Source organism: Hyla sarda, chromosome 6 (assembly GCF_029499605.1).
Source record: "Hyla sarda isolate aHylSar1 chromosome 6, aHylSar1.hap1, whole genome shotgun sequence".
NCBI classification, from domain to species: Eukaryota; Metazoa; Chordata; class Amphibia; order Anura; family Hylidae; genus Hyla; species Hyla sarda.
Window position 1 is genome coordinate 33,924,148 of NC_079194.1, and position 17,969 is coordinate 33,942,116.

The 17,969-nt window shown below is 43.5% G+C and overlaps 1 protein-coding gene across 6 annotated transcripts in view; it reads left to right on the forward strand.

The window, feature by feature from the left end:
* PTPRC (protein tyrosine phosphatase receptor type C) overlaps positions 1–17,969 on the forward strand; it is a 223,924-nt gene that overhangs the window by 112,917 nt on the left and 93,038 nt on the right. For 4 of the 6 annotated variants that reach the window (XM_056523473.1, XM_056523472.1, XM_056523478.1 and 1 more), the window contains 2 exons: positions 9,562–9,645; positions 11,436–11,576. In XM_056523473.1, the coding sequence (XP_056379448.1) occupies positions 9,562–9,645; positions 11,436–11,576 (225 nt within the window). The remainder of the gene's footprint in view (positions 1–9,561; positions 9,646–11,435; positions 11,577–17,969) is intronic. The other 2 variants (XM_056523475.1, XM_056523474.1) reach the window with 2 other exon arrangements.

A 17,969-nucleotide genomic window follows, 5' to 3' on the forward strand; every position in this document is an offset into this window, starting at 1 on the left:
CTTCTATCCTTAGTAAACCCATGCTGGCTATCACTTACAATACTATTATCCCCTATGTATTCCTGTATGTAATCCCTTATAAGTCCTTCAAACAATTTACCCACAATGCCCGTTAGACTTACCGGTCTATAATTGCCTGGCGAAGACCTAGAGCCCTTCTTGAAGATTGGCACCACATTCGCCTTGCGCCAGTCCCTTGGCACAATACCAGACACCAGAGAATCTTTAAAAATCATGAAAAAGGGTACAGATATTACTGAACTTACCTCTCTAAGAACTCTTGGGTGTAGTCCATCCGGTCCTGGAGATTTGCTTACATTTACTTAACTTACCTTGTACCATCTCTACATTAAGCCAGTTCAGTACATTACATGATTTTTCGGGCTACATTTATTTTTACGGCTGGTTTGTAACCCATAGATCTCCTTATCCACTGCTCTTAACCTCCCCCCACAGGACTCCTCTCCACCCACCATTATGTCCTGACCCCTCTCTAACCTATCCATCCCACTGTCTGCTTTCTTTGCTTTATTATCCTCCCCCCACTCACCTAGTTTAAATACTCTGCCACCCCTTCCAGGATTCTCTCCCCCAGCACAGCGGACCCCCTTCCATTCAGGTGCAAATTATCCGTAGAATAGAGTTTGTACCCCAATGAAAAGTCAGCCCAGTGCTCTAAAAACCCAAACCCTTCCCCCTTACACCACGACTTAAGCCATAAATTTAACTCCCTAAGCTCCCGCTGTCTTTCCTGCGATGCGCATGGCACAGGAAGTATTCCAGAGAACACAACGTTAGAGGTCCTTCCCTTCAGCTTGGCACCTAGTTCCTTGTAATTATTCTTCAAGGACCTCCACCTACCATGTATTCTGTCGTTGGTTCCCACATGGACCATACTAGCTGAGTACCCGGCGTTGCCCGGTTTTTCCTTCCTAATCCTTGTTGGGGAGGAAAATCAACAAAGGAGGAAGCTTTTGACTTCAAATCCCATCCCCATTTATTGTTGTCATATCCCAACCTCATATCCCGTCCTCATACCCCGAACTCCTATCCCGTCCTCCTATCCCGTCCTCCTATCCCATCCTCCTATCCCGTCCTCCTATCTCCACCTCCTATGCCGTCCTCATATCCCGTCCTCATATCCCGTCCTCATAACCCGACCTCCTATCCCGACCATCCTGTCCTCCTATCTTGACCTCCTATCTCGAACTCCTATCCCGACCTCCTATCCCGTCCTCCTATCCCGACCTCCTATCTCGACCTCCTATCTCGACCTCCTATCTCGACCTCCTATCCCGTCCTTCTATCCCGTCCTCCTATCTCGACCTCCTATCCTGTCCTCCTATCTCAACCTCCTATCCCGGCCTCCTATCCCGGTCTCCTATCCCGACCTCCTATCCCGACCTCCTATCCCGACCTCCTATCCCGACCTCCTATCCCGTCCTCCTATCCCGTCCTCCTATCTCGACCTCCTATCCCATCCTTCTATCTCGACCTCCTACCCGTCCTCCTATCCCATCCTCCTATCTTGACCTCCTATCCCATCCTCCTATCCCGTCCTCCTATCTCAACCCCCTATCCCGTCCTCCTATCTCCACCTCCTATGCCGACCTCCTATCCCGACCTCCTATCTTCACCTCCTATCCCGTCCTCATATCCCGTCCTCATATCCCGTCCTCATATCCCGACCTCCTATCCCGACCATCCTGTCCTCCTATCTTGACCTCCTATCTCAACCTCCTATCCCGTCCTCCTATCCCGTCCTCATATCCCATCCTCATATCCCGTCCTCCTATACCATCCTCCTATCCCGACCATCCCGTCCTCCTATCTTGACCTCCTATCTCGACCTCCCATCCCGATCTCCCATCCGGTCCTCCTATCCCGACCTGTAATATATGTACCAGGTATTGAAATATCTCCAGCTGTACAGAAGTTATGTGAGAACATACATTTCCCATTGATTTGCATGGGACTTTAAACAAAAACCCCGACCCTCACAAATGTAAGTAGTTAAGGGTTAAATGAACTATCCTATATTTTAATTGGACATATAAGTAACATGTGACCAAGTATTATCGAAATATCTCCAGCCGTTTGGAAGTTATGCAGTAATATATATTTCCCATAGACTTGTATGGGACTTTAAACACAAACCCCGCCCTGGCAAATGGGGGTGAGTAAGGGTTAAATCACCTATCCTATGTTTGTTGCTGACATATAAGTAACATGTGGCCAAGTTTCATTTTAATATCCTTAGCCGTTTGGATGTTTTTGTGGAACATACACACATATATATACACATACATAGACACACACACACGTTGAGTTTTCTATATATATATATATATATTATACATGTTCCAGGATAATTTGTGATTTATTCATATAAATCTCAATTTATTTTACTATCTTACTTAGTGATTGGCAGCTCTTTCTATATGCACACTTATAATCAGATAGCTGTCAATCACTGAGCAGAACCGCCCACTTGACTACTTGTATGAGAATAAAAAAAAAAAGACAGGAGGACAGTGCCTTGTGTATTACCCCGGCATTCTATAATGGAAGCCTCTGTAAGATGGCCGCTCACCTTGTACGTGAAAACATTTGCCTATCACTCCTCTTATTGAGTTATCCAATGCTGCAGAAAAAGCTGCTCAGTCCAGGGTCGGCAGAAGAGGGGCAACGTATCCTTCTGATGTCCGCCGCTGCTTATCCCAATAAAATTGGATTCCAAGTCTTGAGTAATGTTCAAATCTAAAGTGGGCTTGTTCATTTATAGTACAATAAAATAATAAAATGACCAATGATGTGTTTTTCGGGTGTACACACCCCTTCCTCAGACTGGCAATTAACCATCTATGGAAGTGGTGAGTGCATCCCGAAACGCGTCACTGTCCTGGAAATTTCCCTATAAAACTATACATCAATCCTCCTGCTCTATAACATGATGCCTGCAGATTGTACTGTATTTGTAATTATATATATATATATATACATATATATATATATATATATATATATTTATTTTTAAATGTATTTATTTACTTATTACTCTATGGCTGCAAATAGAGCAGCAGGGCCTGGTTAACCCAGTATGGTGTATATAGCTGCATCACAACAGTTATCCCTACAAGGCAAGGTTTCCCAGCTTCAAGGGACCGCCAATGGCTGGGAGTTGTAGGTTTGTAACAGCTGGAGGCACATTGGTTGGGAAACACTGCTACAAGGTCTTGTTTCACACATTTTCCCCAATATGGTGGGCCTATAGGATAGGTCCTTGAACCTCAAATGTCCCCTTCAGTTATGGCATGCTCCGGTTGATGGGTACAGAATGGACTTGGATATACAAGGCTGAAGTGGTTGTTACAACAATGTGTGGAACCCTGGGGGAGATAATCAAAACTATCAAAAACAGAAACTTTCTTTGTCGTCCATAGGAACCAATCAGCTGCGATTGGTCGCTATGGGGCAACAAAGACATTTTTCTTTAGGCAGTTTTGAGCAACCTGCCATTATATTCCAAATTGTTGCAGGTTAATATGTCGAAATTAAACGATTTATGCCTTTTTTAGCTTATTATGGCTAGAATTATGGCTTAAAGAAAAAAATATATATATACAGTGGGGAAAAAAAGGATTTAGTCAACCACCAATTGTGCAAGTTCTCCCACTTAAAGGGGTATTCCAGGAAAAAACTTTTTTTTTATATATATATATATCAACTGGCTCCAGAAAGTTAAGCAGATTTGTAAATTACGTCTATTAAAAAATCTTAATCCTTTCAGTACTTATGAGCTTCTGAAGTTAAGGTTGTTCTTTTCTGTCTAAGTCCTCTCTGATGACACCAGTCTTGGGAAACGGCCCAGTTTAGAAGCAAATCCCCATAGCAAACCTCTTCTAAATTGGGCGTTTCCCGAGACAGGTGTCATCAGAGAGGACTTAGACAGAAAAGAACAACCTTAACTTCAGAAGCTCATAAGTACTGAAAGGATTAAGATTTTTTTAATAGACGTAATTTACAAATCTGCTTTGCTTTCTGGAGCCAGTTGATATATATAAAAAAATTTTTTTTCCTGGATAACCCCTTTAAAGAGAGAGAGGCCTGTAATTGTCATCATAGGTACACCTCTATAAGAGACAGAATATGGGGAAAGAACACATGAAATCACATTGTAGGATTTCTAATGAATTCATTGCTAAATTCCTCAGTAAAATAAGTATTTGGTCACCTACAAACAAGCAAGATTTCTGGCTCTCACAGACCTGCAACTTCTTCTTTAAGAGTGTCCTCTGTCCTCCACTCATTACCTGTATTAATGGCTCCTGTTCGAAATTGTAATCAGTATAAAAGACACCTGTCCACAACCTCAGTCACACTCCAAACTCCACTATGGCCAAGACCAAAGAGCTGTCAAAGGACACCAGAAACAAAATTGTGGACCTGCACCATGCTGTTAAGACTGAATCTGCAGCTTAGTGTAGAGAAATCAACTGTGGGAGCAATTATTAGAAAATGGAAGACATACAAGACCACTGATAATCTCCCTCGATCTGGGGCTCCACGCAAATTCTCATGCCGTGGTGTCAAAATGATCACAAGAACTTGAGCAAAAATGCCAGAACCACATGGGGGGACCTAATGAATGACCGGCAGAGAGCTGGGACCAAAGTAACAAATGCTAACATCAGTAACACACTACACCGCCAGGGACTCAAATCATGCAGTGCCAGACGTGTCCCCCTGTTTAACCCTTAAGAACCCGGGGTTTTTCCGTTTTTGCATTTTCGTTTTTCCCTCCTTACCTTTAAAAAATCATAACTCTTTCAATCTTTCACCAAAAAATCCATATAATGGCTTATTTTTTGCGCCACCAATTCTACTTTGTAATGACATCAGTCATTTTACCCAAAAATCTACGGCGAAACGGAAAAAAAATCAATGTGAGACAAAATTGAAAAAAAAAACAAAAAAACATTTTGTAACTTTTGGGGGCTTCCATTTCTGCAAAGTACATTTTTTGGTCAAAATGACACCTTTTTTTTATTCTGTAGGTCCATACAATTAAAATGATACCCTACTTATGTAGGTTTGATTTTGTCGGACTTCTGGAAAAAATCTAAACTACATGCAGGAAAATTAATACGTTTAAAATTGTCATCTTCTGACCCCTATAACTTTTTAATTTTTCCGTGTATGGGGAGGTATGAGAGCTAATTTTTTTGCACCGTGGTCTGAAGTTTTTAGCGGTACAATTTTTGCATTGATAGGACTTATTGATCGCTTTTTATTCATTTTTTCATGATATAAAAAGTGACCAAAAATGCACTATTTTGGACTTTGGAATTTTTTGACGCGTACGCCATTGACCGTGCGGTTTAATTAATGACATATTTTTATAATTAGGACATTTCCGCAGGCGAAAATACCACAAATGTTTATTTTTATTTATACTGTTTTTTTTATGGGAAAAGGGGGGTGATTCAAACTTTTAATAGGGGAGGGGTTACATGATCTTTATTCATTTTTTTTTCACTTTTTTTTGCAGTGTTATAGCTCCCATAGGGACCTGATCTTTCACATTGATCACTGGTTTCTCATAAGAAACCAGTGATCGGTGATTCTGCCGCTTGACTGCTCATGTCTGGATCTCCAGCTGTCCTGTAAGCTGTTTAGGATGCCGCGATTTCACCGCGGCTATCCCGAACAGCTCCGTGAGCTAACCGGCATGGTTTCACTTTAATTTTAGACGCGACGCTCAACTTTGAATGCCACATCTAAAGGGTTAATAGTGCGCGGCAGTGCGATCAATGCCGCACGCTATTAGCCACGGGTCCCGGCCATTGCTATAACGCGTACGCCCTGGGTCCTTAACAGGTTAAACCAGTACATGTCCGGGCCCGTCTGAAGTTTGCTAGAGATCATTTGGATGATCCAGAAGAGGATTGGGAATAATGTCATATGGTCAGATGAAACCAAAGTAGAACTTTTTGGTAAAAACTCAACTCTTCGTGTTTGGAGGAGAAAGAATGCTGAGTTGCATCCAAAGAAGCAAGCACTGTGAAGCATAGGAGTGGAAACATCATGCTTTGGGGCTGTTTTTCAGCAAAGGGACCAGGATGACTGATCCGTGTAAAGGAAAGTATGAATGGGACCATGTATCGTGAGATTTTGAGTTAAAATCTCCTTCCATCAGCAAGGGCATTGAAGATGACAATGGTCCCAAACACACTGCCCAGGCAGCGAAGAAGTGGCTTCATAAGAAGCATTTCTAGGTCCTAGAGTGGCCTAGCCAGTCTCCAGATCTAAACCCCATAGAAAACCTTTGGAGGGAGTTGAAAGTCTGTGTTGCCCAGCGACAGCTCCAAAACATCACTGCTCTAGAGGAGATCTGCTTGGAGGAATGGGCCAAAATACCAGCATCAGTGTGTGAAAACCTTGTGAAGACTTACAGAAAACGTTTGACCTCTGTCATTGCCAACAAAGGGTATATAACAAAGTATTTAGATTAACTTTTGTTATTGACCAAATACTCATTTTCCACCATAAATTGCAAATAAATTCTTTAAAAATCAGACAATGTGATTTTATAGATTTTTTTTCTCATTCTGTCTCTCTGAGGTATAACCTATGATGAAAATTACAGGCCTCTCTCATCTTTTTAAGTGGGAGAACTTGCACAATTGGTAGCTGACTAAATACTTTTTTCCCCCACTGTATGTTACAGTGTATTAACTTAATACTTAAAGCACAACTGTCATGAAATCTGGGTGCAATAACCTGCACACAGCCTTTGTACTGTGTGCAGGTGGTGGGTATAGCAATGTTAATATTTGCAGGCTTTCATTACCCCAAAAAATACTTTTTATCAAAGCCACTGACGGTCGGATAGGCGTGGCGCAAAGTACGCGATGGCCCACCGCCACCACGCCCACTCCCTGTATGTCAGCGCTGGGACCGCTGTGTGATTGACACAAAGGTCCCAGGTCATGCGCCGTTCAGCTAATCTAACGTGCACACTGTGCGCATGTGTCATCCAGCTAGCTTTGCTCAGGCGCACTGAGGAGATAGATGGCGGCGGGAGCAAGCGCTTGCTGGGGGAGCGAGCGCTTGCTGGATGACACACATCGGCACGCACGTCAGATTAGCTGAAGGGTGCATGCGCCGGGACCTGTGTGTCAATCACACAGCGGTCCCAGCGCCGGCATACAGGGGTTGGGTGTGGCGGCGGGGCATCGCGTACCTCGCGCCACGCCTATCTGACCATCAGTGGCTTTGCTCAAAAGCATTTTTTGGGGTAATGAAAGCCTGCAAATATTTGGTGAATACATTGCTATACACACCACCTGCACACAGTACAAAGGCTGTGTGCAGGTTATTGCACCCAGATTTCAGGACAGTTGCGCTTCAAAGTGTACCTGTACAGAGACACATCATAACCCTACAGTAAAGTTGGCTACAGATCAAAGTTGATGGGCTAATATAGGTGCCAGAGTGCGTAAGCACAACATCTTGAGTGCTGGCTACAATACACAGCTCCATACAATTTGTATAGAGCTACGTACTGTACGTGACTGACGATGCAGACATTGCTGCTCACAGTAGTTCCCATGGTGCCCTACAGACAGGACTCTCCTGCTTCACTTACTAAACAGTAAGTCAGGGGTGCTATATGGAAAAAAAATAGTAAGTCATCAACTTAGTTAATTGATTTCAATGTAGTCCAAAACAATACTTGTAAAAAATAAATTCCACAGTGTTTCCTAGAGGAATGGAGATTGTGCACCACAATGTGGTGCTGCTTCTGCTTTTTGCCCAGGAAACTGTGGCATTTGAATAAAACTGCATAACCTATCTCTGGCTTTCTGTAGTATGCAGTATAGATTCCTGGGTCAAAGTAGTGCCCTTAACACAGGATCTTCTGCTGCAGTTACTAAACAGTAAGCCAGGGGTGCTAGTTACAAAGAAAAAAAAATCAGTTGGTCATCGATTGCAGTCCATTGATTTCAATGTAGCCCAAAACAATCCTCGGAATATGTAAACAAAAATAAATAAATAAAAAAAACACCAAAGTGGAACATTTTTAAATTAATTTTTACAAGTACAGAATCCCCCGACATACGATGGTCCCGGCATACGATCATTTCAACATACAATGGCTTATCAGAGGCCATCGTATGTTGAAGGCAGCATCAACATGCAATGCTTCTGTGTTGGGGCCATCGCAAGAATGGCTATCCCTCAGTGCTGACTGCTTCAGCTGCTGCCGGATAGCCATTTAGTGTGCCCCATGTGCCCCACTGAATCATACTTAAATGTCCCCTCTGCTGCCGCTTCCCTGCACCGTCTCTCTCTGTCGCCGTCATCACGTCGACGGAGAGTGACGGCACAGGGCAGCAGCGACGTAGTGATATGGCAGCAGAGGAGCGGTGAACTGACGGACCGGAGCAGCGGGGACATGTGAGTATAATCCATGGTACGAAGTCGAACATACGATAGTTTCAACAAATGATGGTGCGCCTGGAACCAATTACCATCATGTGTTGAGGGACCACTGTATTGTTTTGGACTACATTGGAATAAATGGACTAAGTCAATGACTAATTTCTTTTCATATAGCACCCCTGACCTACTGTTAACTAAGTGAAACAGGAGACTCCTCTCTGTAGCGCGCCATAATGCACCATCTGCATCGCCAGTCACCTACAATATGCAGCTCTACACAAATTGCATAGAGCTGTGTGTCGTAGCCAGTGCTCAAGATGTTGTGCTTTATATATTGGCTTTCTGTAGTATGCAGCGTAGATTCCTGGGTTGGGCACAAAATGGTGCTCGTAACACTGGATCTCCTGCTGCAGTTACTAATAAGTAAGCCAGGGGTGCTATTTGCAAAAAAAATAAAAAATTTGTTGGTCATCAATGTAGTCCCTTGATTCCAGTGTAGCCCAAAACAATCCTTGGAATATATAAACAAAAATAAAAAAAGATAAAAAAAGATGGGGATTGTGCACCACAATGTGGCATCCCTTCTGCTTCTTGCTCAGGAAACCCTGTGTCACTGAGCAGAATACACTATAACCTGCCACTGGCTTTCTGTATTATGCAGCACAAACAGTAAGACAGGAATGCATAAAATCACTGGCTTACTGTGTCTGATAGTGTAGCATGCTTTTTAAAAAATGAAGCATGAAAACTATGGAGTTGGCACATGCTACATCTATAGCTAAGGATGGGAACTTTTCTGTATAAAAGGCAAACTTTCAGTAGATTCTAGATCAAAAACAGAAGAGGCATGTGAATAATGTCAATCTGTCATAAACCCAGGCTCCCTTTTTGAAACATCCACAAGAAATTGCATTGAAAAGTTGTCCTCTGGGAATTGTCTTCTCAGAGAGGGTGGCCAGCTTGCATTTATATGGTGGGACAGGAAATCTGTCATAACAAATTGGTCTTTATAAGAGGGTGCTCTTTAAAAAGAGGTGACCTTTTTCGAGAGGTGTGACTGTAGTATGTATGATGTGGTTATACTGACTGTACATTTTATTCTCCTTCTTGCAGAAACATCCTCACCTGCACCTCACTCCACCACCAGCATCCAGAGCACTCCCACTATCTCTGCACCCAATGACTCCAACTCGTCAAGTAAATCATTCTTACTTGCATATATCAGATGATACCAGAACCAATGTTACCGCTGTGTATTATTGCCATTCCTTTGTGTTGTGCTGTTCTTCTGTAAATAACAGGACAACAGGGTGTTACCAGATAGGGGGTTGTCCCTACTTTCTTTGACACTGTCCAATCAGTTCTTCAATCAGACTTTGTACAAAGAGGTAAAGCTTTCCGCTCTTCCACTGACGACTACAGGTACACACTTGTGCTACCGGACCCGCCGGTCCCGCCCCAGTTTCACCACTCACATCTAAGGAAAAGATGTCCGGAACAAGACGTGCAGATAAAACTTGCTTTATTTACCGCTTGGCAAGGAGTCACAATACAGATCAGGAACGACTGACGCGTTTCGCACCGGCAGCTCAGCTGCCGGTGCGAAATGCGTCAGACGTTCCTGATCTGTATTGTGACTCCTTGCCAAGCGGTATATAAAGTAAGTTTTATCTGCACGTCTTGTTCCGGACATCTTTTACTTTGTAGTGACACACCCCACGTCCAAAGGGAACGGTAACACCCAGTTGCCAATTTATTCATAGAAAACCAAGCAGATGTACCAACTCAAATTTCTAACAATAGATTCTCCAGAATTGTAGTTTCATGGGGAATACTATTAGTATTGACTCATACAGACGTGCCAGGAGAGGCTGCGGGTCTCCTCTTTAATTATCCAAGCAACTTTAAGCTTTTCAACCACAGGATATTAAAAGGTACCATTACTAATATGCTGCACCCTTTCCACTATAAAATGGCTATAAAATGTCAAATGCAAACTAAATATATAGGTGAAATATAAAGGGTTTTGGCAACCTTTGGGTACACGTTAGTGAGCTGTAGATGGGAACTTTTCCGTATAAAAGTCAGAGCAGTAGATTCTAGGAATCGGACTGTGTTAGATCAGGCTGGCACATAACAAGTACCACTTAATAGGAAATGGGAGCTTTCCAAGTTGGATCACATCCAGGTTAGAGGTGATTCATTTAAACTAAGAAGGAGAAGGAAAACGGGAATATGTTCTGATGCATATTGGTTGACCTTCTAATTAATCTTATTCCTTTTAACTCCTTAACTTTTGAGAGACATAACTTGTTGACCACTTTTTAAAATGTTTCATTTTTTTTTTGGGGGGGGGGGGATTTAATGGGATTTTTTAAATTAGGAAATTAAAAACATATTTTAATTAATTTTTTTTAAAGCTTTTTATAGGGGTCCTTCGCCATTAGGCATCTTATCCCCTATCCAAAGCAAACACCTCTGTCAATTCTCCCTGGGAAAGAGTTTGCAAATAAAATTTAAAACGGCCTCTGGCGCCATCTATTGTTAGAGCGGGTTCATGCGTGCCCATTGCCTAAGTGCCCATTGCCCAAGTGCACAGTGTCAGTGCATTTCAGAAGCACCCAGTCCTAGGTGATTGACATTGTACTTATAATGTTGCCAATGTGAGGAAGGAGGGTTCCACCTCTGAAACGCGTCATTGGTTTCTTAATTAATAAACATAGTACCTGTTGGTACTTTAACCACCACATCTGCATTGGCTACATTTATTATTGGAACCTGGAACAGCGCCTGATGTATGGGTCGAATTTGCTTCCTATATCGTACTTATAAAACAGTTAGGACTGGGGTCATACAGATATATATATATATACTGTAAAATATACACCTTTGAAATCAATGATAATTTATATAATGCTTAAACTCTTTATTCAATGAGTAAAGAAAAGTTAAAAAGTTAAACATATTTTCACTTTTCTCCATTGCAGATCAGTCACCCGATGAACCTTCTAGCATGCAAACATCCACCACCATTGCCCCTATAACAACCATGCTTGCATACAACAGCTCTGCTGTCTCTGACGCACTCACTTCTCCAACCAGCAACACCACTATTCTTCCTCCTACAGGTCTGGCTGAGAAATGGCCATTAAAATGGATAAATGTTGTATTGTCATCTTAATTATAGACAAACAAATCCTCTTAAAATGTATTATTAAAAGATAAAGTAAGTTAACCTTTTTGGCATAAAATTTCTGCATTGACTACTGATAAATATAGACCAATAAATAGACAAATACAATATCACTGATAACACACAGTTTTGCCAGTCATGTCTTTTATTGAGCATATTGAGTAAACATCCACCATGCAGGGGGAAAAATAAGATAATGTTTGCTTATTACTTCTAGTTGTCAAAATGTGTTTTTATTTTTTAACAATTCTGTTTGATTTAAGAAAGATTGGTTAGTTTGAAACAGTGTTTCCTAACCAGTGTGCCTCCAGCTGTTGCAAAACTACAACTCTCAGAATGCTGTAGGTTGTAGTTTTGGAACAGATGGAGGCACACTGGTTGGGAAACACTGTCCTAGATGTTTCCTCCACAGTAGTTTTTTCCCTCTTTTTTCCCTCTTCTATTGTGCGATACGGGCATACAGGGAGTTGTAGTTTTGCAACAGCTGGAGGCACACTGGTTGGAAAACACTGGTTAAAACCATGCCTGTATGCAAACACATTTCAGAAAAACTCCAAAATGTGTTATAGAGATGAAGGAAAATGAAGAAGAAAAAAAAAAACATGCAAGAGCAATAAAGACCTAGCTGCATCAATCCATGGTTCAACAAACTTTCTACAAGACCTGACTGGTCCATAATTCTTCCTATTTAACATTGTGCACATTTTATTTGTAGCTACAGGAAATATTTGGTGGAGATTATAGTTGCTAAAGTGGAATATACAGGTAATTAAGTTCAAGAGTTTACTTCAATTTTCTCCCTAGACTGTGGATGTTTACACATTGTGCTCAATAAAACACTGTGTGATATTAGTTTAGTTACATTAGGGGAGATTTATCAAAACCTGTACAGAGAAAAAGGTGCTGAGTTGCCCATAGCAACCAATGAGATCGCTGCTTCCATTTTGAAAAGGCCTCTAAAGATCAAAGAAGCGACTTGCTTGGTTACTATGGGAAACTGGTCAACTTTTCCTTTGGACAGGTTTTGATAAATCTCCCCCCATAGTGTTTGCCTATAATTGAAAATGAGACATCATACAGACAACAATGTATTAGTGATCGATGCAGAAAACCAGGTAATTCTAAAGGATCACTTACTTCATCGTCTGCAAACACTAACGGAACACTAAGGCTATGTTCATAATTCGAAATGTTCGTACGGAAAGTCTCTGTGCGGACATTCCAAAGACTGCCGGGGCTAGGACTGCACGGGAATGTGCGGTCTCATAGACGGCTATGCATTCCATGTGGAGTCTGTAGAAAGAATGAACAGGTTCATTCTTTTTGGGGACACAGGATTCGGAATTACTGTGCCAGAAACCTCTGTCACGGAAATTCTGCTGTGTGTACAGCACAGCAGAATCCTATTGAATACAACAGGGACTCTGCTGCAGCGGAATCTTCATATAGAATTCCAAGTGGAATTCCGCACAGAAATGCAGACGTGTGAACATAACCTAAGTGTCAAAGCAGAAAGTTTTTGGCTCAATCACATGTATGGAAAATGCTATATGTGCAGATCAGAATGTTGTACATGATTTGAAATGAATTCACACCTATCTGTAGCAAATTCAAGACCAATGCAGCACTCCATACAGGTGAAAAAAATAACAAAACTTTAAATCCATCAAAAATTGTGTTCTTTTTTTGTCTCAATGTGAATTTTTTGAGTGCTGCTGAACTGTGATTTTTTTTTGCACATCTATCTATAGATATAAGGGGTTTATTCCATATTGTGATGGAAATGATGGAAATATAAATTGGGCAGCCATTATCTGCGTGTCTCTGTGAGGAGACCAAACACAGAAAGTGAGGGTGAACAAGCAGGACTCTGTACACTGAGGACAAGCAGGATTCTGTACACTGAGGTCAAGCGGGGCTCTGTGCACTGAGGACAAGCAGGGCTCTGTACACTGAGGATGAGCAGGACTCTGTACACTGAGGACAAGCAGGGCTCTGTACACTGAGGACAAGCAGGGCTTTGTACACTGAGGATAAGCAGGACTCTGTACACTGAGGACAAGCAGGGCTCTCTGCACTGAGGACAAGCAGGGCTCTGTACACTGAGGACAAGCAGGGCTCTCTGCACTGAGGACAAGCAGGGCTCAATACACTGAGGACAAGCAGGGCTCTGTACACTGAGGACAAGCAGGGCTCTGTACACTGAGGACAAGCAGGGCTCTCTGCACTGAGGACTAGCAGGGCTCTCTGCACTGAGGACAAGCAGGGCTCTGTGCACTAAGGACAAGCAGGGCTCTGTACACTGAGGACAAGCAGGACTCTCTGCACTGAGGACAAGTAGGGCTCTGTACACTGAGGAAAAGTAGGGCGCTGTACACTGAGGACAAGCAGGGCTCTGTACACTGAGGACAAGCAGGACTCTGTACACTGAGGACAAGCAGGGCTCTGTACACTGAGGACAAGCAGGGCTCTGTGCACTGAGGACAAGCAGGGTTCTGTGCACTGAGGACAAGCAGGGCTCTGTACACTGAGGACAAGCAGGGCTCTATACACTGGGCACAAGCAGGGCTCTGTACACTGAGGACAAACAGGGCTCTGTACATTAAGGGCAAGCAGGGCTCTGTACACCGAGGACAAGCAGGGCTCTGTGCACTGAGGACAAGCATGGCTCTGTACACTGAGGACAAGCAGGGCTATCTGCACTGAGGACAAGCAGGGCTCTGTACACTGAGGACAAGTAGGGCGCTGTACACTGAGGACAAGCGGGGCTATGTACACTGAGGACAAGCAGGACTCTGTACACTGAGGACAAGCAGGACTCTGCACACTGAGGACAAGCAGGGCTCTGTACACTGAGGACAAGCAGAGTTCTGTGCACTGAGGACAAGCAGGGCTCTGTACACTGAGGACCAGCATGGCTCTGTACACTGAGGACAAGCAGGGCTCTATACCATGAGGATGAGCAGGGCTCTGTACATTGAGGACGAGCAGGGCTCTCTGCACTGAGGACAAGCAGGGCTCTGTACACTGAGGACAAGCAGGGCTCTGTGCACTGAGGACAAGCAGGGCTCTGTACACTGAGGACAAGCAGGGCTCTCTGCACTGAGGACAAGCAGGGCTCTGTACATTGAGGACAAGTAGGGCACTGTACACTGAGGATAAGCAGGGCTCTGTACACTGAAGGCAAGCAGGGCTCTGTACACTGAGGACAAGCAGGGCTCTCTGCACTGAGGACAAGCAGGGCTCTGTGCACTGAGGACAAGCAGGGCTCTGTACACTGAGGACAAGCAGGGTTCTGTGCACTGAGGACAAGCAGGTCTCTGTACACTGAGGACAAGCAGGGCTCTGTACACTAAGGAAAAGCAGGGCTCTGTACACTGGGCACAAGCAGGGCTCTGTACACTGAGGACAAGCAGGGCTCTGTACACTGAGGACGAGCAGGGCTCTGTACATTGAGGACGAGCAGGGCTCTGTGCACTGAGGACAAGCAGGGCTCTGTACACTGAGGACAAGCAGGGCTCTGTACACTAAGGACAAGCAGGGTTCTGTACAGTGAGTACAAATGTATATATGGAATGACGTAGGGGTACCACATAAACCCAAACCGATACAAATATTCATCCAACATTGACTAATCAAAATGGGATAAAGTGCCCAGGATGTGCTAATTAGAACATAACTTTTAATAGTACGATTAAAAGGATTATAGAATAGTGTCCAAGTGAAGTATTATTAAATATTGCTCGATCAATAATTATGGTTTCAAATCATCCAGGCCTCTGGACGGCCCAAAGAATCCCAGATGAATGGTCACCCAGGATATCATGAATTGATATACCTGTGGTGAAAATAGAAATTATGAAACACCACCAACGCGTTTCTGCTGGCTGTTTAGTAGTCAGCGTCCTCAGGGGGTATACAGAATATATAATAGCTTTGATCGAGGTAGAAAATGCCCTAATTGCTGTTAAAAGGTAAATCAACAAAAGCATATAGCAATCAATAACAGGTACAGCAGTGGCTCTGCATTATATACATGGCATGATTTAATAGTGACCAGGGTGCCTTAGAGTAAAAATTCTGTCCCTATAACACCTGCAAGAAAAGGGACATACATGCATATACAAGATGGTGATTATGGGATGTATTCAAGCTTTCCCTAAAGGTCACAAATGCCGGTAGTGATCAAGCAAACCAATATGTTAACGTCCACGATTAGATGGTCTGCTAGTGTTTGCAGACGCAGTCCCGCTGTCAGTCGGGAGCCGGAGTTTACCGGCCGCGCTCCCCTCATGCAGGGAGTCTAGGCGTCTGACCACCGTCTGTACACTGAGGACAAGCAGGGCTCTGTACAGTGAGGACAAGCAGGGCTCTGTACAGTGAGGACAAGCAGGGCTCTGTACACTGAGGACAAGCAGGACTCTGTACACTGAGGACAAGCAGGACCCTGTACACTGAGGACAAGCAGGGCTCTGTACACTGAGGACAAGCAGGGCCCTGTACACTGAGGGCAAGCAGGGCTCTGTACACTGAGGACAAGCAGGGCTCTGTACATTGAGGACGAGCAGGGTTCTGTACACTGAGGACGAGCAGGGCTCTGTACAGTGAGGACGAGCAGGGCTCTGTACACTGAGGACATGCAGGGCTCTGTACACTGGGGACAAGCGGGGCTCTGTGCACTGAGGACAAGCAGGGCTCTGTACACTGAGGACAAGCGGGGCTCTGTACACTGAGGACAAGCGGGGCTCTGTACACTGAGGACAAGCAAGGCTCTGTACACTGAGGATAAGCAGGGCTCTGTACACTGAGGACAAGCAGGGCTCTGTACACTGAGGACAAGCAGGGCTCTGTGCACTGAGGCTCTATAACACGCTCCCGGCTCATACATCAAGATGATTGACAAGCCAGAAGCCTTTACAGATCCCTGCTTGTCCTGCCCTCATTTCCTGTATTTGGACTCCTCACAGAGACACACAGACAATAGCTGCAGGGACAGCATTTTTTCACCCACAAATATACACATTTTAAACCAATGTATATTACAAATATACATATAATGGTATTATCTACATTATATAAAAAATGTTGTAGATGACAAGCAAAATTAAATTTTGGAGCCTACATATAAGTGTGAACAATGCTTACCTGTATGGCAAATTGAAATGTGATATATATATTTTTTTTTAATTTAGCATGTTTTTGCTCTCTGGGTAAAGCTATGTTCACACCACCATTTTGATCCAAACAACGGAACTAAACGGGCCCTTTGTACAATGAACACCATCGGGTCCTGATGGATTCCATTGACTTGAATGGGGTTCATAAGTTGTCTATTATTTGAATAGTTGAGATGAGAAAAATTTTCGGACATGCACCTTTTTTATTTCTCAACTCAACTCCTTTTAATGGGTTAAGCAACAGAGCTCTCTTTAGCGGAGCTCAATAGCAATGTGAACCTAGCCTAAGAAGTACCACATTGAAATGCTGATAAATTGAACTGGGAGAAGAAATGGAGGCATGTGAATATTGGATGTTGATGTAGTAGTGCTGAGTCTGACATTTAGTCTGACTTAGAGCAGTATCTCACAGTTAAGATGATATTGTGTCTGTAGATAAAAACCATTCGGCCCAGTCTGCCCAATATTCTCAATACTATGAATATTCCCTGGCCGTACCTTATATGAAGGATAGCCTTATGTCTATCCCTATCTTATATGAAGGATAGCCTTATACCTATCTCTATCTGATATGAAGGATAGCCTTATGTCTATCTCTATCTTATATGAAGGATATCCTTATACCTATCTCTATCCTATATGAAGGATAGCCTTATGTCTATCCCTATCTTATATGAAGGATAGCCTTATACCTATCTCTATCTGATATATGAAGGATAGCCTTATGTCTATCCCTATCTTATATGAAGGATAGCCTTATACCTATCTCTATCTGATATGAAGGATAGCCTTATGTCTATCCCTATCTTATATGAAGGATAGCCTTATGTCTATTAGGGATCGACCGATATCAAATTTTTTAGGGCCGATAGCCGATAACTTATACCGATATTCCGGTATAAGTTATTGGCTATTTCAGCACCGCCGCCGCCACCCGCTTCTCTCTCCCTGCCTGTCCTGGGATCCTCCTGAGTCCAACCTACGCCGCTGCCCCCCCCCCCTGCCTATCCTCTGGCCAGAGACTGCCGCCGCCCGCTTCTCTCCCCCTGCCGATCCTTAGTCCAACCACCGCCGCTGCCCCATTGCCTCCCCCATCCCCGGTTTTATAATTACCTGTTCCCGGGGCCCGCGCTACTTCTGGCTCCAGCGGT